The sequence below is a fragment of the Eublepharis macularius genome, chromosome 9, assembly GCF_028583425.1.
Source record: "Eublepharis macularius isolate TG4126 chromosome 9, MPM_Emac_v1.0, whole genome shotgun sequence".
Classification (NCBI taxonomy): domain Eukaryota; kingdom Metazoa; phylum Chordata; class Lepidosauria; order Squamata; family Eublepharidae; genus Eublepharis; species Eublepharis macularius.
In genome coordinates, this window is record NC_072798.1 from 12,078,601 (window position 1) to 12,105,979 (window position 27,379).

The window sequence follows — 27,379 nt, forward strand, 5'->3', positions numbered from 1 at the left end:
AGATGTAACTATCAATGAAAAAACTTACCTCGCCACAAAGGTCTAAACGTAGCCCCTCTCTTTCTTTCAGCTCTGTGATTTTTTTTTTTTAAAAAAGAATTAAGCAATAAATAAAATCATTCTAAAAAGAGCTCGAAAGTACGTGGCATTCGCTTGAGAGTTGGGGATGGAGAAGATGCCGTTCTCCAGCCTGTCTTTGTTTGAATCTTTGTCCTTGATTCCAATGCCTCTTTATCACCAAGGACCTCTGAACCAAAAACAGTATAGAACTTTTCAGAGCTGCGAGTTTCTTGAAATCCATTGGAATTAATGTGATTCATTTCTCCTTGTGCGACAATCAGCATTGTACTGATACTTCAAATGCGAGTCCTACTTAACTCATTCTGGACGGCTTCAGATGTCAGGGCCGTGAGAGTCGGCTAAACCTCCTGAAGAATTTACAATGCTATTGCAAACCGTTCTTTTTTTCCCCCTCCCTTCTCTCTCTTTCAAACCATGCCTTTTAAAAAGAGAGAGGAATACAGATCTCGTTTCTGCCTCAAAGAGAATTGTACAGTTTTGTACGCTGTAGGTAATTTAGCTTGTTTGCTGTAAGCAGGAAAATGCTGAAGGCAGAACAAGAGTGGGTGGGATCGTGCGTGCATTCGGTGGGAACCTGTTTGATTGGATAGCACCAATTTCAAAGCAACACAATTAGTTGCTTATTTGCTTTTGGATTTAACTTAGCGGGATGGTGCTTTTGAGCCTTCCTCATGTTGAATCCATATGGTCCTTTCGTATATGCCCAGGGTAATAACAATAACATTTAACTTATATACCACCCTTCAGGACAACTTAACACCCACTCAGAGCAATTTACAAAGTGTGATATTATTATCCCCACGACAATCACCCTGTGAGGTGGGTGGGGCTGAGAGATCTTCAAGAAGCTGTGACTGACCCAAGGTGACCCAGCTAGCTTTAAGTGGAAAAGTTGGGGATCAAACTCAGCTCTCCAGATTAGAGTCCCGCCACTCTTAACTACTACACCAAACTGGCTATCACACCAAACTTGGAGTCAGGAAGGAATTTTCCTCTAGGCCAGAATGGCCAGGGATCTTGGAGCTTTTTTTTGCCTTCCTCTGGGCATAAAGCAGGATTCATTGGGGGAGTAGCTGTGAATTTCTTGCAGTGTGCACGGGGTTAGATGACCCTTGGGGTTCTTTTGTGAGTTGAGCCAGCGTGGTGGAGTATGATTAGAGTGCCAAACTACTATTCGGGAGACCTGGGTTTAAAATTATCATTCTGCCATGGAAACATGTTGGGTGACCTTGGGCCAGTCACACACACACACAGCTTTATTTACTTCACAGGTTGTTATAAAACGGAGAAGAGGAGAATGATGTAAGCTGCTTAGAGGCCCATTGGCAAGGAAGAAAGGAGATAAATGAAATTAATTTCTTGGGGACTGGTCCATTCTAAGGAACTTTTTATTGAAGGAAGTCTTTGTTTGTTCTATAAAAGGGACCAATGTTGGTGGATTCTAGTGGCCAAAAGTAGTGGCCAAAAGTAGAAGGGCAACTAAAATGATTAAAGGGTTGGAACACTTTCCCTATGAGGAAAGATTGAGGCGCTTGGGGCTCTTTAGCCTGGAGAAAAGACGACTGAGGGGAGACATGATAGAGGTTTACAAGATAATGCACGGGTTAGAGAAGGTAGAGAAAGATGTGTTTTTCTCCCTTTCTCACAATACAAGAACTCGTGGGCACTCTATGAAATTATTGAGCAGTCGGGTTAGAACAGATAGAAGAAAATACTACTTTACACAAAGGGTGATAAACACATGGAATTCGTTGCCACAGGAGGTGGTGGCAGCTACAAGCATTGCCTGCTTCAAGAGGGGACTGGACAAATATATGGAGCAGAGGTCCATCAGTGGCTATTAGCCACAGGAGATAGATGGTATTCTCTTTGTGGGGAGGTGGTGCTCTGTTGTCTTGGTGCTGGAAGGAAGGCAGTGGGAGGGCTTCTGGTGTCCTGGCCTCACTGACAGTCCTTTAGATGGCACTGGATTTCTAGCCACTGTGTGTGACAGAATGTTGGACTGGATGGGCCACTGGCCTGATCCAACATGGCTTTGCTTATGTTCTTATGTTCTTATGTTCTTAGTATCAGTAGAAAAGAGCAAGAGTCCAGTAGCACCTATAAGACTAACAAAATTAGAGGTAGGGTACGATCTTTTGTGAGTTACAGCTCACTTATTCAGATATAGCTAGAATGTTACAAGAGTCCAGTAGCGCCTATAAGACTAACAAAATTTGAGATAAGGTATGAGCTTTTGTGAGTCAGAGCTCACTTCTTCAGATACAGCTAGAATGTGAGTGAGCTGTGACTCCCGAAAACTCATACCCTACCTCTAATTTTGTTAGTCTTATAGGTGCTACTGGACTCTTGCTCTTTACTGCTACAGACAGAGTAACACAGCTACCCATCTTGATCTATCTTCACGAAAGGTTCTATCAGGTTGGGCGGCCAAATCTCAGTCCCTCCTTCAGTTTCTCTCAATTCAACATTCAGCATCTCAAGATTTCCAGTCACACACACACAGCTTTATTAGGCCGCTGCTTGTAAGTTTAGGGCCTAATGTTTCTTTCTATCTGCAGGTTGGTGGGTTGGGCAAAACGAAGCCGCTTAATCTTTCCATTCTTTTGAACATTTTAAAACCATAATGCTTTTCAAGCTTGTTCGAGGCCTGAAAAGCATCCTGCTCTCCTAATCTCCGGGTCAAGCTAACCTTGCTAAAATAAATAAATAAAACCAGACACCACCCCCTTTGACAAGCTTGAAATAAAATGGGCTAAAATGGGGAGGGATAATAATGCATAACTACCTTACGGAGGCGTAGCCAGGGGATTTAACGTTGGTAAAGTGCATTTTTGTCGGTGAATAGAAGCAATTAGGAACCCAGGAAAGCTACTTGGCGGTTAATGCAGCCATTTAAAGCAGCACAGCCAGCCACTGCAGATCAGCCTCGGAGACAGGCCTCCATTCAGCCTCCCCCTCTGAGGGATCAACCCCGGCCTAACAAAGGCCCCACATTGCTCCACGGTCTACCTGGCCTCCTCCCGCGTTCATAACACCAAGCAAATGGGGGTAGCCATTTGCGGAACCACCCAGCCGGTTGCCATAAACACAACACAAAAGATTTTGAATACTGAAATCAAACACCAGGCTTAATCTCCCAGAAACTGAAGGAGACTTTTATGCAAAAAGCGGGCCGGTTCAAAAACGGCTCAGTGCTCAAGTCGTTCTTTGCACACGGCTAATTACCTGCCACTCCATTGACAGTTAGTCTTCGGCCTCCATTATTCCAACCTGGAGCTAATTAGAGGTACAGAAAGCTGAGTTTCTCCCTCTCCTTTTTTTGGAGGGTGGGGGCAAAACCCTCTCCTACTAGGCCCATTAGCCCAAGTGAAAGGGAAATTATGACACTCCGTCTTTAGACCCCTCCCCCCTCTCAAACATGAACCAGAACGTGATTTGTTTATAAAGAGGTGGTAGGCGAGGGAATCAAACCTTTGGAGAACTCTTATCGGAGAATAATTGCTACTGGGGAACAAAGGGCATTCAAGAGCCCAAAGACCTCAGCAAGCAACCACTTGGGCATGGAAAGTGGAAACACCCTACAGCCAATGCTGATTACAGAACAACAAAGGGTGCCAAACTCTAAAGTATGAGGTGTTGATCATGTTCCCAGACGAAGCATTTTTCTGGTGCGCAGAGGTATGACTTTTGCAAAACTTTTCATTTCAAAAGCACTCCAGATATTGTACACACGTCAAATCAGACCACGTTGGCTCTTCAAGGTACCCATTACTGAGAAGGACAGCATCTACTTACATGTCTGCACTGTTTAGTACCCCTCCTCCCCTTTTTTCTCCTGCTGGGAGCAGACAAAGGACAGAATTTTTAAAAAACAAGCGTTTCAGCAATTCAAGAAAGTGGGAATTCAAGGAATTGGGAAGCAATGAAAAGTATCTAGGCTTTGGCATTGCACTATGGACTTATTTTTAAATCTGTCAATGTCTGGGGTTGGGGCGGGGGGAAATACCCAGGGCAAAGTGGAACTCCTCCTTCGCTAAAGTTAGTAGGTTACAGCCAAACCTACAGTAGAGAATGTAACTGACACATCTGGGGAAATCCCACTATAGTTATTAATAACGAGAGATGGTAAACCTGACCGGTAGCATTCCAGAGGGCAGTTGGGGGAAGCGTACTGTTGTGGGGAGGTGAGAGATTCTCAGTAAGTTTTAAATAGATTCAACATTATATTTGCAAATAAGGTATTTTAAGAAGATGTCTTAGGATTCCTTTTCGAATACCTCTGTAATGTTCAAAAGAGCATCAATACTGGTCTCAAGTTGGAAAAGAGGACAATTCCTCTACCGAGGCTTTTGAATGGTGAGGAAACCACCATATGTCAATCATCAATACCCACTCTGTATGGGTCTAATTTGGATTGTGTGTGTTTGTGTTATGTGTTGTCAAGTTGCCTCCAACATATGGTGACCCTATGAATGAAATACTTCCAAAATAGAGATGGGCATGAATGGGGAAAGGGGGGGGAGTGTGGTTCGTCGCATTTCACGAACCACGAACTTTCACGAACCTGCCCCGGTTCATGAACTAGTTTGTTTAGTTAGTAAAAACGTCACGTCCAGGTCAGCAAATTGTCACTTCTGGGTCAGCAGAAGGTCACTTCCAGGCCAGCAGAAGGCCACTTCTGGGTCAGCAGGAGGTCTGCAGGAAGTCCATCCCGTTGCCTAGGAAACGGATTGATCGGCGACAGGCTGTCTGCAGTGACTAACCAAAAGAACCAGCCTAAAGTTTGTGGCGGTTCGTCAGAAATGGGCTCTGACAAACCACCGGTTCGCAGAACCGGCCCAGTTTGTCACAAACTTTGGTTCGTATTTCAGTTTGTGCCCATCTTTACTCCAAAACCTATCATTAACAGACTTGCTCAGATCTTGCAAACTGGAGGATGGGGCTTCTTTTACTGAGTCAATCCATCTCATTTTAGGTCTTCATCTTTTCCTACTGCCTTCCACTTTTGTTAGCATTATTGACTTTTCTAGAGAATCTTGTCTTCTCACAATGTGACCAAAGTACAATAGCCTCAGTTTTGTCATTTTAGCTTCTAGGGAGGATTCAGGCTTGACTTAATTGTCTTTTTAGCTGTCCATAGTATCCGCAAAACTCTCCTCTCGCACCACATTTCAAATGAATCAATTTTTCTTCCTGTCAGCTTTCTTCACTGTCCAGCTGTCCATAATTTGGATTATGCTAGGAAAAGTGGAAGGCAGTAAGAAAAGAGGAAGACCCAATACGAGATGGCTTTACTCAATGAAAGAAGCCATGTCCTACAGTTTGCAGGATCTGAGTAAGTCTGTTAATGTTAGGACATTTTGGAGGTCTTTCATGCATAGGTCAGAGGTGATTTGATGGCACATAACACACAAGTTGAAGTTACAGAATGTGTTTTTCTCACACTGGATCAAGAGGGCAGATTTGCAAGGATTCTGGTAATACAATCAAAGTCACAGTTCTGATTCCATTCCTGGTTAGAGCCATCTCAGGTCATCTCTGGCAAGCAATACAGAGGGACAATTGACCACATATGGTTCCTCACTTCTTCAATGCATGCAACAGTGTACAGCATGGACGGACTATGGCCGAACATGCACATGAAATTGTTTTATACTGTTATCAAGCCATTGATCCATCTTGTCTACTGAGAATGGCAGTGGCTCTTGCGAAGCTTAGGCAGAGGTCTTTCATCCTACTGTCTGGTCCTTCTAACTGGTGATGCTGGGGATTGAACCTGGGACCTTCTGCATGCAAAGCAGAGGCTCTTCCGCTGAGCCACAGCTCCTCCACCCAAAATATTGCTCTTAAATACCAATAAAAGAAGCGACGTCCTCCAGTTTGCAAGATCTGAGCAAGTCTGTTAATGATAGTGTTTGGGAGATCTTTCATTCATAGGGCCGCCATAGGTCGAAGACGACTTGACGGCACGTAACAACAAAACTATACATATGTTTGTCCCTTGCAGGCAATGAGACACCTTTGCTTGCGGGGGGTGGGGGTGGGGGGGTGGCCTTGATGTGCATAGCAATTTGGTATCAAGTGCTCTAATCGGGGTTCAGTGGAACCTTCTCGAGTAATATTTCAGATTTTGTGTACAGTTCCATTTTAGATTCAGGTTTCTTTTGAACAACCTGATAAAAACATCGCAGGCACACAAGACAGCATTGGCTTAATAATTATTTTAAACATGTTAAAAATACAGGTCACATCAAAATAGGAAAACACAGTTTAAAAAAAAAACTGTCAAAGAGGACATAAGAAAAATAGCATGTATATATTTTATATATAAAATCTACAGTATTTACTAGTCTCAATACATACTTCAAGAGCAGCCACCTTCTTGCTGCTTGCATCCAGTAAAATTGTACAGCTTTATTTTATTATCTTGACTATGAATCACAAAGCCATGGTTTAAAACTCTGGGATTATTACATCGCCACATTATTATTTACATACATTTCTACGCAGCAGTAAGTAAAATCAGAACTAAGAGTAAAAGACAAGGTTTGCGACTGTCAGTTTAAAACCTTCTTCAGTGTAGTACTCTGCTTACTATTTGTTTTGCTATGTTCTGTAGGTTCTTTAAAAAAAAGGACTCGTTGCCAAGCTAGTTAAAAATTACATCAGATTCATTATATACAGAAAACTATCATGTTGGCTAAATGTTACTGCCATTGGTTGTTTATTTTTCTTTTTAAAAGAGTTCAGTACCATAAAATATTAACAGAGCCAGCCTGTGGAGAACCTAGGACTAAATACATGGAGCTTCTACTCTAACAGCGTTTCCGCAGGCACAAGAGGACAGAAGAATCTCGTGCGATTTCTTGTCTCACAGCACTGCTCAACGCTTGTGGCTTTTTGTCCGGAGGGGTCCCCCATCTCCCCCAAAATGACCCTTTCAGGGGTCAAAAGGAGCACTCTCCCCCCTCTTGTGCCTACAGAAAAGCTAGTAAGATCCAAGCCACTGTTTAGAGCAGGATTGCACAACCTGGGACACACTGAAGCAAATGCCTCCCCACCTGCTCTACGGTGGCCCTCCAGGGACTCGATCAAACCTCCTGCTTTTGCCTGCTTGGGGCTGCAGGGGGGAATGGTCCTCCAAAACAGGATAAGATATACGGCTGTGGCAGGCTGTGCTCGACTTCGCGGCTTTCTCAAGTTGCTAAGGCGTGATGTCGAAGAAACAGCCTTTTTGTACTTCTAATTCGTTTCCCATCGCTGCAGCCGGACGAACCTTTTCAAAGAGAACGACAAAGGCAAAAAGAACGGCTCACCAAAGCCGCCCTTTTCTTTTGCAATCTGGAGCCAACCCTCATTCTAAATATTTTGCATCAGATATTTTCAGCTGAGGGGACTCAGTCCTAGACTGCAGGTCAAGCTATGTAATTGCCATGAGGAGGGGGGGGAAGGCAAACTGGTGTTTTGATGGTAGTTCTTAAGTTTCTTCTTGCCACTATAAGATTAAGGAGGACACAAAGCAACAACAGCTGAGAATTTCCGAAACTAGTGTTTTGGTCTTTCTAGGAGCTCATCTATCTTGTATGCCATCCGGAGTATTTAGGGCAAGGCCAGCCATCCACCCTAGAACTGAAGGAGATAATCTTCTGTGCCTCTTACTCTCGTCCCAATTGATACGGCTGCCAGGCCTGCAGTAAAGATGTGTGTCTCTGGCCACCTTGGATGCTGAGAACTTGGACTTGTCAAGATGCTAGTCCCAGCTGAAGTCATATTTGTTCTGGTGAGACTCTGATAATTTCAAATGTGATCAAGTTTGTGCTTGGACACCCTGACCCAAAGCTCCGTTCTATACATCACAGGCTGTTCTGGAGCTGAAGCAGACATGATAGCCACTGCTCATTTTTGTAGAGCGTTGGGCTTGTGGGCACTGGGACAACTGGCACGGCTGCTCGCAGTGGCCTGTCACCACTACGTAAAACAATGGAACCGAGCCCCTCCATGAACAGCTTACCAAACTGGTTTTTTGCCCTACCAGCAGATGAAAGATGAGGGTGGGGACACACAAAATGGCTGCAGGCACTGATTATAAAGCAGTTTGTTACAATGATTTGCAGGCTTCCTACTAATAACGCGGGAGCACGTCAGCCTTAGACATTATGCCTACAATCTTATCTTAAGGGCCTAATGGTACAGCAGCACTAGCCCAATCAGGGGCAGAAGTCTATTGCTCTCAAGAAAAAGAGACACTGGAGAGTGTTAGGAGGAAGCACACAACAGAAACAAGACTTCAAATACATGGGCTTACAAATGTGGAGGGTGCGGGAACTCAAAACAATTTGGACACAGATTCTATACCGCAAAACCCAGCCAAGATACGAACCAGCAACTCCCTGGTCCCCCACGGCACGGTTCTGCAATAGCTCCATGTTTATCCTCCGGGCAGCTACGGAAATGCTGCGGCCTGGGCTTAGATTTCTGTCTCAGTACTAACCTCAGGTTACTGTGTTTATTGTATGACCAACCAGGCATATATGGCAGCTCGTTAGGGGACTTGAGAAGACTCTTGCTGTTGCTGGTTGGGACGGCAGAAACCAGGAAACACTCAACTGAGGGTGAATTGCCTGCTGGGCTACAACGCATGGCCGCTGCACTGTGCTGGGCAATGCAGGCCACCAGTTATGCAGGCCGTGCGTCCTGGCTCTGTTTCATACTAGAAACATTCCCTGCATAATGCTTGTTGAAATGAACAGGATGTGCGAGATGCATCCATTCCTGGCAGACGATGCCTGTGGGATACTCAAGACAATGCTGAAGCCAACCCCAGTGCAAGACACAAAAGCGGAGAAAATGCCAGTGGGTGCACAAGTGCAACGGAAATACCTTCAAATAAAAATACTTTCATTTCTCAGAATTCATTGTGCAGGAAGAGAACTCCTATTGTCCTTACAAACACTCCCAAAGTGTTTTAAGGGACCAAAACCTCTTTCGTCAGGGGTAAAAACGGAGAAAGGAGACATTGCCTCAAGGAGAATTATACTTAAAGGAAGAAGATTCTCTCTTTCTTTGCTGGTCGCCTTTGGCGTTGGCCTTTTTGTGTCTTAACAATGCCTGATATTTTGTTGCCGTATCAAAAGCCGTCTGCTTAACAGGCTGTCCACAGACTCGTGCAGATGCTTGGAATGGATGCGCCGTGCACAACAGGGATTGTTATTGGATGTTGTATGAGATTGCGAGGGATTGCGAGTAGACACGGTCCCAGTGCTTACCACGCATATGTTGTGCACATCTGCACAGCGATACTGTGATCACAGACTTGGGGAGCATCTCTGCCCCTCTCATTCCCTGTAACACATACATGGGACTGAACTATTACATAGGGGATTACACAGGTACGGAGGACAGGCTCAACCTCCTCTGACACCCTAGACGCATGGTACAAGTTGCAGACAATCCTAATTTCATAAGCACCATTTATTGGCCATCTCAGTGTGTCTTTGCTACGGGTGTTCACCTTGCCTTTTTAGCCGAGGAACAAGCATAGGCACCCCCATATCAAGACTGCATTGGAAAACCCGGAGTTCCTCCTCCTGGGTTACTGAGGCAGCGTATAGAAGAATGTCAAGAAATACCGCCCGCCCTAAGCGAACGGGTGATTTATAAATTAAGTTAGCAAAAATAAAAAATCAAATAAAATTAGAACTACTTTGTAAATGCAGTCCCAAAAATATACAAGCCTCTACATTCCACTCTGTAATTTCTCTCGCCGTAAGCAAACGCAGTGGGTTGTAGTGTCAGTCAAAAAGCAGCTTACAGATGTGTGCGCATGGGGGAGCTTTACAGGTTTTAGGCAACAAGGTAGTTTTTTTCCAGATGTAAGGTACTTAAATGTGGAACATATCACTCAGCTTCTCAACAGCATTTAACATGGTCATGAAGTAGTGTTATTACTTTGCAGATGTCTCATACGAATTGTCCTGTGGGAGGCGGGGGGGCGGGGCGGAGAATTGCTTATCTTGCTTAACTACCAACCCAAGAGAGTTGTGAACTTCGCATGTTTTTCCTCCTGGCCTTCACAGTAAGTTTGCATAGCCTCTCACAGTAGTACTGATTCATGAACTGACAATCCATCGGTCTGGTGTCGGTAGAGGTGGGCAGGGCTTTTGGGACCTGGAAATTGGTATTGCAGTGACCCATGTTCTTCTGAGGGTGGGGAAGTCCTGTATCTTATAGGGCCATCCACAGAAACGGTGGGGAGATTATGATCTTTTACAGGCGTGGACTGGAAAGGTGTGTGTTTCTTCAAGTTACCCAAATGACTTCGGCTACCGTCTTGGCTCCGGGATTGTCCATAAGCATCCTGCCTGTACATATGAGAAGGACCTGGCCATTTTCTAGTGTCTTGCCAATAATCCACTGGGGGAATTACAAATCTGACTCCTGTAGGCGACTTTGGATTGCTTGCATAGTTGTCAGAAGGGAGAACCTCTATTCGATTAGACGGTCTCACAGTGAGATTTTGGTGACTGAGAGAGTAATTTACAAGTGGTTTATCAGTCACAATTTCTACTGGAGGGTTAGGGGCATATGACTGACTGGAGAAGGTGGTTCGATTACCATGATTATATTGGGCAGATATGAAGCTTGTAGGAGCTACGTTGGGAACGTGCTTTGGAGAATTCTCGTGGTAAACAGGAGGGTTACTGTAAGACGGCGGCGGCGGTTTGATGTGTCCAAGATCTGCCCCATCAGATTGAGATGAATATCTGGGGATCCTTGGCTGTGAGTTGAAGGCATAGTTGTTGGATGTTTTTGGTGGGCTAGATGTCTTCTCTGCCAGCTTCCTTGAACTGCTGGAGTAAGCTGCATTTCTTGGACTTTGCAGAAGGGTCCTATCGAGCACCTCATCTGCAGAATTTTCATTCTCTAGATCAGCACCGGGAACGTTGTCGTACTGTGAAGCATTTGACCCTCGCTTACCCTCATCAACATCCAAAGCCTTCATCTTTTGCTTTACACTGAAGAGCTGCGCATCGCCACGAGGGCTAGGAGGTGTTTCTGAATGGGTATGGTTTGCAGACCTACCCTTAATTTCCGCAGTTAGCTTTGCAGTCTTTTCCATGACTTTGATATCGGAAGGTTTATTCCACCTGGGCACAAATTCCCTTCTTGCATTTGAAGTAGCATTGGAATTTTGGTTAGCAGCTGCGTTGTGATTTTGCTTGGTGTTGTTGGCCTCTGCTCGAATGTCAAGCTTTTTCTGAGTGTCGGTGTCGTTCTTTGGCAAATCGCCCCGCTTATCTGCTGGTGTAAGCTTCTGCTGTCTCAAAGAAGGCTTCTTTTCCAGAGAATTCCTCCTCCTTCGGTGATTTGGTGAGCTTTCTTGGACCTTCTCTGTAGGTATCCTTTGCCCTGTTCTCTGGGCCTCCTGGGTACTGTTAGACCCACTGGCATTGCTCTGTCCATTCAGCAGATGAGTAAGATTAAGCATAGCAGGCTGAGGTTCAAGTGGAATTTTCCCCATCTTCTTCTTTGGAAATTCGTCATCTTTACCTAGAAGAGTAAATAATAAAACAGATGTAATATATAGAGGAGAACGTAAAAATTCACTACAGATCCTTACTATGGCAAACCATGCCTGTTATAATTTTCAGAACACATAAAACATATGGAATAAAGGGGAAAGAACAAAACTGCAGGGTTCAAAACTGAACTCAAATCTTAATGAGGTCAGAGATAACGGTTGATTTAGTTTTACGCCCAATACACACTCTTTGACAGTAATAAGAACTGCAGGTGGTCAGCAACTTTGATATCAAAAGTGCGCATTCAGGCATGCAAGAGCTGTCTTAGGAATGCAAATCGAACATGGGAGCTGATTTCCTGACTTTGTATGGTCTAGAATAAATGACAAGATCCTCAAAGAAACGCAGTTAAGTATTGTTTCCCAGAACCTGCAGCAGCTCAAGGTCTAATTTTTAAAAAAGAAAGACTCAATCCTGTTTCTAAGACTAAGATGATTATGATTTTGGACATGACCAGGCATTCTATTCTGGGAGAAGTCTCTCACGCATGAGCATATCCCATCTCTTCTAACCGAGTAGAAAAGGTATTGAATTTAACTGGGCTGTACAGCATTTATCAGCAAGAGCTATCTCCCTGTCTGAATTTAACCACTATTCAAGAACAGATGTAAGAAAGTACACGATTTGCTCCCAAAAAGAATGGGGGAACAGGGAAGAAAGAGTTCCAAGTAAGTTTCAAGAGATTCAAGTAAGTTTGGTAATTTCTTACTTTCTCCCACAATCAGGGAAAGAGTATTTGTGCATTCTAAAAATTCATAACCAACTTCAGAGTTCTGCCTGGAATACTATGCCTGTAGAAGCCCAAAGCCAGTATTTTTTACATTTCTTGGGATGGAATGAAACGAGAGAATACACACATGGTTTCCACTGAAAAACAAGAATTCCCACCTAGTTCTCCCCTCGACAATTTGTGTTTTAGCATCAGGGGGCTCTATGTTTCATTGCCCCTCCACTGGCAAGCAATGATACAGAGCAGGGAAAAGGAAATGCTGATAATCATAATGTTAGGACACAAATAACTGTAGTCTGGCTTATGGAGGCACAGGGAGGGAGACCCTTTAGATGGCAGCCATGTGTGTATTGTAACGTCTAGTTTCGGCCTGTGTTTAAATGCAAACCCCAGGGAGGACTCGCAACATGTCAGACTGGAAAGTCTTAATTATCAAGAGAAATGATAGCCCTGCAGCTTGCCCGAAAACACCTCTATCATAAATTAATTTCTTCCAGCCTTTTAGCTCGAATTATTTTCTCCTTGTTGGTGCCAGAACTACTGGTGCATTGAAAACCAACACGGTGTTAAATAAAGTTTTTAATTTTTTAAAAAATAAATGCACACCTCTACAAGAAATCCCATTCCTTAATGTTATACATATGCTTGTTTCAAAACCTCTTCTGTTCTATGCCATATCTTGGTAACATTTCTGAAACTGCCTCTCCAAAAAGTAAATTTATTAGATTAACAACACCGATGACAAAGGGAAGGCCAGTTATGGAACTTCACTCGTTTCCTCTGTCTTATGCAAAGGGCAGATCTTGTAGGAAGGCCAATGGCTACAAAATAAACCACTATAACAACATTAAAATGTGCAGAACTGTGTGCGTCTATCTGCAATACTTCTTCAGAGACACTAGATTAAAGCAATCAGTGCTGCAACATTCGGGTTATACATTACAGAGGACAGGAATGACAGGCTGAAGCACAAAAATCCCCTCTGCTAATGACAGAGGTTTTCCCTGATGAAAGAAGGCTTCCCTTGATATAGGAGGTTCTTCTAGTCATGACGAACTCTCACGCTAGCAGAAGTCACCACAGTTGGATCCAGCCCAATGTATGTTTTCAACAGTGAAGAATATGACCCGACACACTTCTATAGATGAACAAAGCATACTTAGGTCTGGGTTATGATGCCACTCAAATTGCATCCCAACTTTCTCATAACCTTGTTGGGATAGCTGGCAATCAGCACCCAACACATGGGCACTGGCTGTGAAAGAGGGAGAAGCTAGGACCCAGAGGGATCTGAACTGCCTTCAGCCTTCTTGATAGGGAGGCGGAGCTCTAGCACCTGATATAAATACTGGTTTGCAAAGTTGACTGAGGAGGAGGGAGTGCTTGAGGTCTATAGACTGTGCCTCTGAGCTCAACAGGAGCAGGGAAAAACCTTCTCTGCTCTTTCCCAATGGAGCCATCTCTCAATGCCTTTGCTAACTGAAAGAGACAGACGGGAGATCAAAAAATCTCATACGGCCTATAATAAGGGAATAAATTCATGGAGGCCTTCATGATGCCACAGACCCATGTCCAAGTCTGCATGAGATCTGGTGGGCTAGCAAAAATATCTGTGGGCAAATTCCTTTTTTAAAATACGCAAACCATGGTGTGATGTTTGGCCTTGTTCGATGAACCAGGGATTAGAAAACAAAAAGTGACAGGACCTGTAATACGGAAGACCTGCTTATTCCGTTTAGACCAGGTCTCAGAAGCTGCGCTGAAAAAAGCAGATTAGGATCCAATGGATGTGAAAAGCATTGTGAAGAGTGTATGTGTGTGTTCATTTACAATCCTTGTAGGATGTGTCCCGGTCCCTGTATGTACAGCAGCTTGTGTGTGAATGTGAATACACAGTCTGCTTCTAGAAAGCCCAAGCTGCCCACTCCACATAAACATATATATAAAATCTGCCTTATATCAAGCAATTCCATTGCTCGTTCTAGCTCAGTAGGGTCTACTCTGACAGGCAGTGACTCTCCACAGAGGGTTTTTTGTCAAGGTCTGTTATCTGAGCACCTTAAGGTGACGATGCCAGGGTATTGAACCTCGGACCTCCTACATGCTTTATCATTAAACCATAGCCAGAGCACTGAGCCACGGCCAATGCTACTAAGCCACAGTCCCTGTGCTACATGTTTCCATGCCCTACTCCATAAGAATGGCTGACCTGGTATTTATAGCCAGCAGTGCGCATCTACGTACTTCTGGCATGCTGAAAGCAGCAGTGCTTTTAATATTCAACAATGAACATATTTTAAAAACATCCACCAGGCTTTCTTTTCATCCAATATCTTGAGTCAATGCGTAGTTTTTTTAAAAAACAAACCTTTGAAATGCACTTCGGTTGATTAATAAGGTAGCTTTACTTTTAATTTTTAAATTTAGCCCTCTCTTAAGGTCTCTTAATTAGCATTAAGCTTTCAGGAAACCCAAGTGAGAATACTGCAGACCTTTTTATTGAAATGTTTGTTGCTTTGAAGATTACAGAAAACGATCTCTTCCCATCACAGGACTGAGCAAGAATACAACCCCGAAGTGTATGGTTCAAAGCTGTTTAGATGTTGTAGGCCAACAGCTGAATCTGGAAGATTGGTTTTTAAAAAGAAAATGTCAGAATGACCCTTGATGTCCACGTTAGCTTTCTGATTGAGAGCCTGGGGTTAGAAATGTAGACTTAGAAGCTCAGATGTACGAACAGCCACAGTGTTCCAAGGTCACAACTCTTGATTGCCAAGACCAAAGCCACGTGCAAGCTGCGGCTTGCGGGTTCCTATTAGATGTACGAAATAATTGGACAGCAACTGAGTAGTCAACAAAGGCAAAGCAGAGGAGATGGGATAAAAGAGTTACAGCTTCAGATCTTTGTCATGTGACCTCCACACAACACAGATGAACATTAACTTCAGGCTCAGATGTCAGAGATGGGCCCGAAATACAAAGTGTGGACCTCGCTTTAGATCTGCTGACATCGTCAGTGCTCGACATTAAGACAGCCGTACAATCCAAGGAAAACTTGGCTTGGAGTGATGTTACGTGGCCTCCTCGTGCTGCTTCCTGTGTGTGTCAGGAGAAGGCAACCTGCAGCGGGGAAAACTGGCAGGCAATGGAAGGGGGGGGCGCCTAGGTCTCTTTCTGCCCCCCACTTCCTCCTCCATAGATGCCTTACTCACTGACTTCTTTTCTCCTAATGCAAACATATACCTGGAAGCCCAGCTTGGACAAATGCCGCTGGGAGGGTAGGGAGCTTTGGGGGCAAAGAGGGGAGTGGGGGAAGGGTTAAGCGACCTCTGCTTCCCCACCACTTCTGAACACCATTCATTCTGGATGTTGCTTTTTCTGGTTGGTCATTGTTTGGTGACAGAACGGCACAGACCGTGGCCCGATTCAGAAGGGCAACTCTGGCATAAGAAGCTATCGTGAGAAATGGGCAGATGTTTGGAACTTTGACTCTCGAAAGCTCAGACCTTGGAAATCTAGGTGGTCTCTAAGGTGCTACTGGACCTGACTCTTGCTCTTCTATTACAGACCAACACGGCTACCCACCTGAAACAACTTCTCAGGTATGACTCATTATCCCCTGCCAAACATTAAGAGGGATGTTGGCACCGAGTTCCTTGGAAATCTGGGCGACTTCCTTCCATGCCGATAGGTTGACAATTATAGTGCAAGGCTGTGTTCCCATTATGTGTTTTGTGCAACATGAAGTGCCCACTTTTCTATCCTGTAATTGTGACAGGGCCCTGATCTGGTTGGCCCTGACTAGCCTGATCATGGAAGCTATGCAGGGTCGGCCCTGGCTACTACTTGGATGGGTGACCTCCAAGGAAGCCCAGGATTGCTATGCAGAGGCAAGCAATGGAAAATCACCTCTGTTCATTTCTTGCCTTGAAAACTGTATGGGGGGGGCGGGGCGCTATAAGTTGGCTGCAACTTGACAGCACTTTCCACCACCAATTATGGCAAGATTCTTTTAAACACAGACCGTTTTACACTATGCTCATAAGGTTGGGGGAGTTTAAGATAAAAAAAAAACAGCTGGAGACTTGAAATAGAAAGCTTGAGTTAAAATCTGGGAGAAGCTATAACACGAAGTACAACAAATGTCGAATCCTGTTGTGTTGACCAGGCCGGGCAGAAGGCCAAGCACCTGGTATTTATACTAGGCCTAGCCAATCCAGAGGGGCCGGAACAATGTTGGGGCCTAGAAGGTCCTAGTCCAAACCTTGGGTCCTTGACATGCTATACACAGAACACGTATGTTGTATGCCAACTCAGAGAGAGGAATGAAGCAAGAACCCTAAGAAGGTTAAGTGGGAAACATGGGTCACTCAAACAAACGTTCACAAAAGACACATTAACAGACAAAGAACAGAGCTTCTCTAAAGCACTGTTAGGGTGCTGGAGAAGGGAAACGATTGTTCTATAGTAAAGAGTCCGGTAGCACGTTTAAGACTAACCAACTTTATTGTAGCATAAGCTTTCGAGAGCCATAGCTCTTGACGAAGAGAGCTGTGGTTCTTGAATGCTTATGCTACAATGAAGTTGCATCTGATGAAGAGAGCTGTGGTTCTCGAAAGCTCAGGCTACAATAGTCTTAATGGTGCTACGAGACTCTCTACTATTTTGCAACTCCAGACTAACACAGCTAACTCCTCTGGATCCAATTGTTCTATAGCTTCAGAAAGATGATCAGATACTGATGAAAGCCATGAAGACAACCACCCCTGATTATTTCATTCAAGGAAGTTGTGCAAACTTTTTAAAAGGATATAAAAATAAATATTTTAATACTATTTGAAGTGTTTTAGGAAATAAATACAGAGCCTTTTTTGTTGTTGTTAAGTCCTTGTTAGGCAAAATGATAGCTCCATGGAAAATGAGGAGCCATTTTGGGGGGGAAACCCCTTCCCTGCTTAGCTGATCTTCCTTGCCATGGGTAACCGGCCACTGTGTGTTTGCAAGTTTTTTTTTAAGTTCTCTGACCCAAATTCAAAGACTGACATGCACACACAAAACTCTTGTGCCTGAATGCTCACTCATTACAATGGAAGAGGCCGATCCGCAAGCACATATGGTTCTGCTGCTGCTACTCCAACAGACATGTTGACGTGCATGTGGAGAGCCAGAAATGATGCCCTGTTGTCCAGGGGTGGCAAGAATCTTGAATTCCAAAGTCAACAGGTTGTTCCAAGTACATGAAACAAGTCATTTGCACGGCCACTCAGCATGCCTATTAATAAAAACAAATCCTTGCTCAACCCCCCCCCCCCAAAGCATAAAGAAGCTATAAACAAGCAAAGAGGTGAAATACCAAGAGACGCTTGGGGGATAGTAGCGGACAGGAAGACCACGATATCGGGTCCTGGCAAGAAAGAGGAAAATACAAGACAGGTTTACCAATTAAACCTCTCCAACCGAAACGAAACATGCAAAGATAACGAATAAATGAAAAGATCTTGAAAACTATAATTCTTGGTAAGTGTGTGTGTGTGGTAAAGCCAGACTAAAGCAGGTTTACTGTTCAAAACAGCAGCCTATCAAACATGGAAGTGCTTTTCTGAACTGACCTAAAGAACATCCTGAAGAACACCACCCGCGTACCGACTCAGCGAGGACTTTTATGCTGTCATCTTTTACTGAAATACCTGAAGTCGCATTTTGGCTTAATTCATACGGTTTTTAAATTTTTGAACAGAATGGCTGGGTTTTATTTTGTTGTGTGCCCTTCAAAATTTTGGAAAGTGGCTACTAAATCTGGGAAATAAAAAAAATATAACCAACGAAGGGTGTTGTCTGTCTCCCCCCCTCCACACTCCTGCCAATTACACCAGGATTGCAGAATGCCTTTCTGCAGCTGATCGGCACTCACAGGACTGTCTTTGTCCATATTTAAAGTAACAATATAAAGAAGAAATGTAGGCTTCCTATGACACAGTCCAGATACTGCAGGGGGGGAAAAACCTCACCCGGATTTGTCCTACCAATCTTACAAGAGCAGCTGCTCTAAGCTATGTCAGTACAGACCGTTCCTAAAGCTATACGCTGGCCCAGCAACACGAGATCAAGGTGCCAGGAAAAGATCCAGGATACTGGCTCACGGCAACTAAGCACATACATGACTCTCCTGTTTAAATCAATGAGATTTCTTTTTTTTTAGGCCTAACTTTGGCTGAATCAGTTAATGCTTCTTCAAGCATTCAGCACCACAGTTTCTGCAAGACGGTTTTTAGAGCTGTGTGACAAAAAGACACTACTGCCACTCCTGTTAAATCTGCCTCTTGGGCCCAGAGCAGCTCATGAACTAACAACGCTGTCTGTTCCTTCTCTTTCAGCATCCCCGAGATCCAGGGCTTTTTTTCTGGGAAAAGAGGTGGTGGAACTCAGTGGGTTGCCCTCGGAGAAAACAGTCACATGGCTGGTGGCCCCGCCCCCTGATCTCCAGACAGAGGGGAGTTTGGATTGCCCTCCGTGTTGCCAAGCGGCGCAGAGGGCAATCTCAACTCCCCTCTGTCTGGAGATCAGGGGGCGGGGCCACCAGCCATGTGACCATTTTCAAGAGGTTCCGGAACTCCGTTCCACCGCGTTCCAGCTGAAAAAAAGCCCTGCCGAGATCTCAAGGAAAAGGACCTCAAACACAAAATTCACTGGAATGAGAATAAAAGTATGCCTGTGTGTCCCGAGTCCTGGCACTGACACACTACGGCAATTCTACAGAGAGCTTTGCCCATCTTCTGATGACGGGGTCTCTTTAATACCACAACCTAGGAAAAAGAACTATACATTCCCCCGATGTTTAAAGTGGCTGGCTTCTGAACGTGCCCCAAACCTGCCGATACAGAGTGTGACGGAAAGAAGCCTGGCTTCATCCTTCGGAAAATAGGAAGTTAAATTCAGACTGGGGGGGGGGGCACAAAAATAACAGTACTGATTTATTCTTGATCTTTGCCACCACCTAGTGGGAATTAATCACAACTGCAAAGCTTCCTGAGTTAATTGTTCCATGTAGTGTTGAGAGCCGATCACACTCTTCCAAACACCACATAGAACATGAGTTAACTGCTTCCAATGCATACTTGGCGTCTTTATTTTAGCACCAGAATATGTGCATTATATGGGCCATAGCACAGCTTACAGGAGAAACTCTGCGAGGAAAAATAAGTATTTGACGGTTTGCTTTCCATGCACTGATTTTCCATTCTGGATGTATTCTGAACCAAAAAAAGAGAGAGAGAGAAGCGTGCATGTGAAAAGCACAATGTGCAAGCTAAGGGCAAAGCTTAACATTATTCTGAACAGAAGGCGGCTGCTGAAAAGAGAAGTCCCATCTTTAGCTCCCCGCGATGTTGAGTGGAACTCGCTTTCTCTAACAATGTTCTCTCATTCTCTGCCTCTCTCTAATGACATACTAACTAAACAATAAATCAATTTTTCAAGATGTCTTATTATTTGTAATAAATATTTTCTTATACACACAAACTGCCTTCAATATATATTATTACAGACAAACTTCCCACCACAATGGCTATACAAAAAGTGCTAGTGCATACATAAAGACCTATGAACAATCATTAAAGTGCTAATAAGGCAAGACAAGGCATATTCTGCAGCCATTCAAAGCATAAAGTTCACAGGAGACATGCCAGGTACAGCACAGAGGGTGTAGATGGAAGGACCATCTGACGGGCGGACCGGTTCACTTTCTTAATCTCGTTTCTGTTCTTTATCAAAGGTGGTTGGAGAGCCAACGTCGATTTCAAGTTCTAAAAGCAAGCCATTCATGTATGGATAACACAGGCGTCAAGAGGTGCTCCCAAGGAAGGCTTCCCACAGCCATTGTGGTGGGAAGTTCGCGTGTGATAATACATATTGAAGGCAGTTTGTGTGCATAAGAAAATATTTTTTACAAATAATAAGACATTTATATTGGAAAACGGATTTATTGTTTAGTTAGTGCATTACGATATATCTTTCGGCTATCGACTCTCGTGATTCTCTCTGTACTGGTCCCTCCAATGTCAGCCAATGCTGTTAGGCAGGGAAATGCAGAGTACTGTGATGTCATGTTACGAGGTAAGTGCCGCTAAATGCTGGGTGATGAAGAGCCTAGACAGGACCGGATCTAGGGTTGCCAGTGCCCAGGGCAACCCAAGTCTGGCCCCCTGCATGTGCGTGCAGCGCGCATGCGCTCCCGGTGTTGCATCATGATGTCACTTCCGTGACGTCATCATGCAGGGGCAGAGCGTGCCGCTAGCGGAGCGGTGGCAGCACGGGCGGCTGAGGCCGCCCATGCCATTCACCTGCCCCGCTAAGGGGGCAGCTGGCTTGCCGCGCGTTCCCTGTCCTGCGGGGCAGGCGAATGGCACGGGCGGCTGCTCAGCCCTCCGTGCCACTCGCTTGCCCTGCTGAGGGGGTGGCTGGCTTGCCGCACGCTCCCTGTCCCGCAGGGCAGGCGAATGGCACGGGCGGCTGCTCAGCTGCTGGTGCTGCCGCTGGCATGCTCCCAGCAACTGGCAGCTGCGCCTGCCGCCCCCTCTTACCCCCCTGCCGCCCCGTCAATCCGGCCCTGAGCCTTGACACACAGCTACAGTTTGAGACAGTAGTCATGTATTCAGGGTAATACCTCTTTTGGTCCTAGAAAGCAAGGTACCTCCTCCTGGTTTCTGAATCATCACCAGCGGAACATGCAAATTCTAACTTAGATTTACAATTTTCATCATCGTGCAGGATGACGGCTATACAATTTACTTCATTAAAAGTTTCAGACATTGATGTTAACAGCCCAGTTTGGAAACTTGGATTTAAAAAGGTAGTGCAAAGAAGGCAATCAACACACTTGTTTGTCTCCGGGCTGCTGAAATAAACCTCAGGCACACACACCATTGAAAGAAATTTCAAACCACACGATTGCGACCGAGGCTAAGTCGACATTTGGAAAAGTTGCAAGTGCAATTAGTAACACTGTGTACATCTACAGTTAAGCAAAGGTAAGGGAGAGGACCGGAGGGCACAAACTGCGTGCTCCAAATCAAGCAGACAGGCAAAAACGCCCGAGTAAAACCAAGATTCCATGGCAACAACAAACTTCATCTCATTCAGATGCAACGTAAGAGAAATTAGTCGGAAGAAAAAATATAACCTATCGGAGAGTTAGTTGGTTAATAAAGGAATATGCGAAGAGAGAAAGAGGTTACGTGTGAGTTCTCCAGACATATAAATGAAATATTCCATATTCATCTGGGGGAAAAAAAGATACACAAAAGTGAAAGAAAAGAATGCTGAACTTATTTTTATGTTGCAGTCCCCCCCCCCCAACTTTTTAAAAGGGTCCCTTTCCATTCATGTTTTTAATAAATGGAGAGAATATTGTGCTGCAGATTTGAGGAGAAAAAGCCGCCTTCCAACCTTGTCTTTCCCTTGCAAGATGTCACTTTTACGGAAACGTAGGTTTGGGCGGCCCAGTTTACCCTCATAAGAACGTAAGGACAGCCTGGCTGGATCTAGTTCGGCACTGTGTTTCACGCAGAGGCCGACCGACTGTCCTGGAGGGCCAACCATCAAGGAATAGAGGCCAAGGCCTTCCCCTGACGTTGCCTCCTAGCATTGGGTTTCAGGGATTTACTGCTTTTGAATACTGAGGTTCCCTTTACTCACCATAGCTAGTAGCCGTTGACGGATGCTTCCTCCCTGAAGTTTTCCAAGCCCATTTTAAAGCCATCTACGATGGTGGACATGACTCCATCCGCTGGCAGTGAGTTCCACAGCTGATCCTTCCCTAGCTCCTCCCACACCAAGGCAGGACTATTCAAACATTTATCTGCGTACCGACCATCCATAAGTCACCCATCCTCTTCCTTCGGGCCCCCGTTTTACTACTGGCGCTCTAACAAATATTTCTAAAGACACAGGCAGAGAACAGGAGCAAACAGGGTGGTAGATGCCAGAGATACCTCTTGTGAGTTGTTTGCATTTCCAGTTCTGCTGCCTGCGCACAGTCAGTATGCGGTCTAGACACATGAGCACTCCGTGCATGCAGGGGACGAGGCTAGCCGAGGCAAAACCTGCCTGAGACAGACTTGGGCACTATGTTTAAGCTGGCTGTCCTGGGCAAAGCATGCCCCACCTCCATAGTCCTCTACTTCCCCAAAAGGCAGTTGTCTTAACTGGGCTTGCCATCTACCCACTAGGGAACAGAGAGTGTATCTCTGGATGCCAGAGGCAGCAAGCGGCCAATTCCTGATCCCTAACAGATGTTATGCGTTCTTTAATAATGTGCATGCACGCAGCAAATTATCAGCGACAGGATTCAGATTCAGAGGACAGATGTATACAAATTTGCTCAGGTTAATACCCAGATCTCTGTTTTGAACAGGAAGTGTCTCACAAGCGTCTTACTTGTGCCGTCGCAGCCGTGGAAAAAAGGGCTACACTGACTTGCCTTTTCCAAACTGCAGCACAAAGGGAAAGAGGTCATTTCCCACTTGAGCCCTCTGGCAAAAGCTTCATGGAGCTGCCTTACACTGAATCAGCCCATTGGCCCATCGAGGCCTGGCAGTGGCTCTCTGGGGTTTGGGGCAGAAGAATTTAACATTGTCTACTGCCAGGTTTTAACTGGAGATGCCAGGAATTGAACCTGGGACCTTCTGCATGCAAAGCATAGTCTCTTCCACTGAGCCACGCCCCCTCCTTCCCAAGTTTCAGGGCTCGGGAGAGCAGTTGGGGTCTTATTTCACGTGTGGAAGTTCTGTTTCGGTTAAGAAACAGAACTTCTTACCTTCTCTCCAAGGCAATGGGAAACCATCTCTCCCCAACCTTCATTATACACCCGGGGATACAGGGGAAGAGAAGGGCTGGCACTAAATAATAATAATATTTGATTTGTATACCACCCTCCAGGACAACTTGACATCCACTCATAGCGGTTTACAAAGTGTGTTGCTATTATCCTCACAACAATCACCCTGTGAGGTGGGTGGGGTTGAGAGAGCTCTGAGAGAGCTGTGACTGACCCAAGGTCTCTCAGCTGGCTTCAAGCGGAGGAGAGGGGAATCAAACCCAGCTCTCCAGATTAGAGTCCTGCCGCTCTTAACCACTACACCAAACTGGTTCTAGAGGTTGGCTAGGATGCCAAGCCAGTTATCAGAGGCCTCTGCTAAAGCAGATTAGAGAAATAAAAAGGTACCAACAGTTACTCAGCAGAGATTAAGCTTGCGAGATGAGTACATGGTCAGCCTCTGACTTTAAAGCAAGTCTACTGGGCAGATGGAGAAGGAAGTATAACAAACCATTATTTTTCATCAGTTAAGTTAGGATCTTGTTCAATTTTAAGCACGCACCTAGGATGCTGATGGATGGTGAGATCGCCTGTTCGTGAAAAGATATTTACTTCCAACAGCGTAAAATTACTTAGCTGCCGTTTTCTACTAAGGCCCGGAAGGAGACAGTGCCTACTATCAATATAACATTTATCGTATTTAGGAAGCTCTACAGGTAAGTTACCAAGAGAGCACAGCAGTTTCATGGGGGATATGGAGAGAAAGAACGGAGAGAGAGCACAAGCAGTCTGAGCGACATTCAAGGTCTCTCAAAAATAACCAGAGACCCGCTGAATTCAATCAAAGGATGCCGGGACTAAGAAGCACCTGAGGAACTCCTGGCGCCCTTGTTAAGAACAAAGGACACAACAACATTCAGGCCATTTGTGAAGCTCTACGCACCTACTCCTCACAGTTGCTCCACAGAGGCATCCTGCTCTTGAGAAAAAAGACCTTCAAGATTTACATTCCTTTTCTTTTTTTTTTTGCAAAAGACTCCCTATTTTCAAGACTGCGTACATTTGCTGAACTAGAAGAGGAATCCAGAAGCAATATCTGGCCATGAGCCCGGGACACAGATGAGTTAGCTTAGCAGTGAAGACCCCCCCCCCTCCTCACCATATGTTTTCAAAACCAAGTTCGTAGCAAATGGATAGTTAAGTCAAGCTTTAAGATCTCCCTCTTGTTCTGGTTTAGAAGAAAACAGGGTATAGGAAAACCAAAAAAATCACATCCAGATGGACTGTTCCCCCCCACCCCCTGGAATTTTTGTGCAAAGTTAATACCAGGCCAAAAGCTGCCCAAATACACTCCGGAAACTCCAGGCTTGCCAGATGGAGAATTCCGCTGAGCTTAATTAGCTCTCACATATTCTCAGAGCAGAGAAACTCATGTTGATGGTGCGAGGGAGGCTAGTTAGGCTTGCGTGTTCTCTTCAAGCGAGTTCCGATTCATAGCGCTGCATTTAAGGTATGACCACAGCACAGTACAAGCATATGGAGCAGGAAATGGGACTTCACAATCGGAGTCCAAGAACGGCAAGTTGAACGTGCAAGCTTTCCAGACTACATGAGACACTTGTAACGAAGCGATGGGTTTCCGTGTTAAAATAACCTCACGTAGCACGGAGAGGAAAACATGGAGGCAGGGGGAGCTTATTTCTCAGATTTCCCCTACTGTCTTACATGCCTGTATTTTATGCGCTTTCCAGAACTGTTGGTTTCCTGTCGCGTGCAAGCCGATTCCAACAGTAGGGAGTATACCACAACAGCAGGCATGACGTCTTCCAGAGACTCCTGCAATTCTTGCTTTAAGAGAGAACAACCATCCTAGACAGAGACCCACAAAAAGGATCTGGGCTTTGAAATTAGATGAGCTGGTGGGCCCTGTGCCCAAGGCACTCCATGTCTCATACCATGTCTCATACCAATGCATCCTTGCCTCTCTGAGCTGCCAAGCCGTTCTGATCTCCTAACATTGCTCTTCTCTCTTTTTCCTTTATTCAGCAAACTGTAACCCCTGAGCTAAAATCAGCCTGTGAACAACTCGGATCCAGTTGAGAGCCCTTCTTTCCCCCAACCAGGTTTGTCCTGCCCAGAGTTGGGTTCAACAGAGGAAAAAGAAGAGCTGTGCCTTCTTCCTCTTGAGCCAAGGCCCCCTTGGCCCCCTTGCCCAGCTCAACCAATTGGCCCTACTAAGACTAGGCTACAAGTTCAGTGGCAGGGTTGGCTCGAGGGAAGCGTGAGGAGTGGGCATTCCATCCCTGGTCCCGGAAGGTGAAGAGCATCGCTTACGTACGTTGTGCTGTGTTGCTCGGGATATATTGCCCAACAACAAGAGGAAAGATGGCAGGCGCAACCCCCTTCCAGGACTTCTTCCAGGGGAGGGGGGCATGACTCAGTGGCAGAATATCGGAGAGACCTCTGCCGAAACCCTAGACAGCGGCTGCCGTTCGCTAGCACCCACCTTCGTAAACTAATTGTCTGATTCCTGTGAGGCGGCTACACAGGTGCATGCGAGTTGGAGGGATTCCTGGGGATGCTCCAATTCCCCACTTTTTCCTGAAAAGGTCTCCAGCATCCATATCCCGGCTCTGCCCCACTCAGTTTGCTTGTGGACATCCCACTTTAAAAATACAGGGAGTGATGGACATTTTCTTCAGCCTTGAGATGAAGATGTCATGTCTCTGTTTAGCCATGCCATCTTTGTTTGTTTGTTGTGTCACTGATGCCACAGTATACTGACGTTATAATACCTTCATGCTGACCTGATATAATCTATCCTCTAGCCAGATCAACCATGTCCTCTCCAGTGTATAATTATTGCTCTTCAGGCCCCAAGGAAGGGCCTGTCACCTTCTCTCTCCTAAAGTACGCATCTCCTAGTTTGACACGACCGTGGGTGTCTAGACGCCAGTGTTGCTACTGCGCCAGAGGCTGAGAAACTACTGATTGTTTATTCATAACTATAAGAGGTTCTCACAGAACCCGTGTAATCTTGCGCGCCAAAAGTAACAGTTACTGAGGAGCGGGAAACCTCAAGTATATCATTGTCTCTGTGTTTTGAATTCTCACTTCTACCAAGCTCTGTGTAAGAGTGCAGACCTGAACTGTGAAATCCTGAATAAAGCCTTTTCTACTGGAACCGGTGTGTGTTCACTGGAGAGGGACTGAGGGATCTACCTGCCAGGGACTGACAGAAGGGTTCTTCTCCCTCTTCAAGCCATCATGAAATACCCTTTGCTCTTCTCCTGGGAAATCCAGCAGATTTGTCTGCTGCTCCCCTTAGCTTAGAAAAAATGATGCCTCATTTGTTCTTCATGAGTTTCATCCTCCCTTCTCCACGTTCAATCTTGTTTTCCTAATCGCTGTCTTCAGGCGATGCTATCTGTCACCGAGGACTCCCTACGTTTTCTAGGCATTACCTCACTCCAGTGTGCCTTTTCTGCCTTTCCGGTTTTGTGACTGTGATGGGGAAACTGCGGTCCCTCCCTCAGCAAGCTCGGGGTTAATCCTGCCTCTGATGAGCTCTCTGAAGAGCACTGCTCGCAGTTTAAGATTCACTTCTGCGCATCTGAGGCAAGGTCAACTGATTCGTTATTTAGGAATGAAACACGCAGCATCACAGTACAGAGAAGAAGGGAAAAACACCTCAGGTAAGTAGGGGGGAAGAGAAATTGGGGTTTCCTCAGTGTGTGAAGAAAGGAGGGCTCAGGGTTGAGGATGGTGAAGAGGACAGACAAAGGAAGTTTCTTCTTACTCCCCCCTTCTGTAATTTTGTTGCCATGTGAACAGTTTGTATACCAGTTTTGAACACTCTGACGCACTTCATGTAACACCCTGAGAGCAGCCTCTACCTATACTCACAGCTTGCTTCAGTCTTCCTTAAATACACATAAGGACAGGCTTCCTCAAGCTGTCCCAGCAGAAGGAAAAAACAAGGCTCAGCCATGAAGGTAAAAGAGTGGCAGGTGGTCCAACGAAAATAAACCAAGAAAATAAACCAGTAGAATGGGCAGCCACCAGTCTGGAAAGAGGAAAGGACAGGGAGTGGTCCCGTACGATTTCAGGTTGGAACCAAATCCCTAAAACAATACGCAGATGTGAGGGAACTGGAGAGGCGGCCATACT

At 45.3% G+C, this 27,379-nt stretch overlaps 1 protein-coding gene across 1 annotated transcript in view; it reads right to left on the minus strand.

The window, feature by feature from the left end:
• Window positions 1-9,323: 9,323 nt before the first annotated feature.
• Window positions 9,324-27,379, minus strand: part of USP6NL (USP6 N-terminal like) — a 171,303-nt gene continuing 153,247 nt past the window's right edge. Inside the window, exon 15 of the mRNA XM_054988917.1 lies at window positions 9,324-11,634. Coding sequence (XP_054844892.1) covers window positions 10,178-11,634 — 1,457 coding nt within the window. The 3' untranslated portion in view covers window positions 9,324-10,177. The remainder of the gene's footprint in view (window positions 11,635-27,379) is intronic.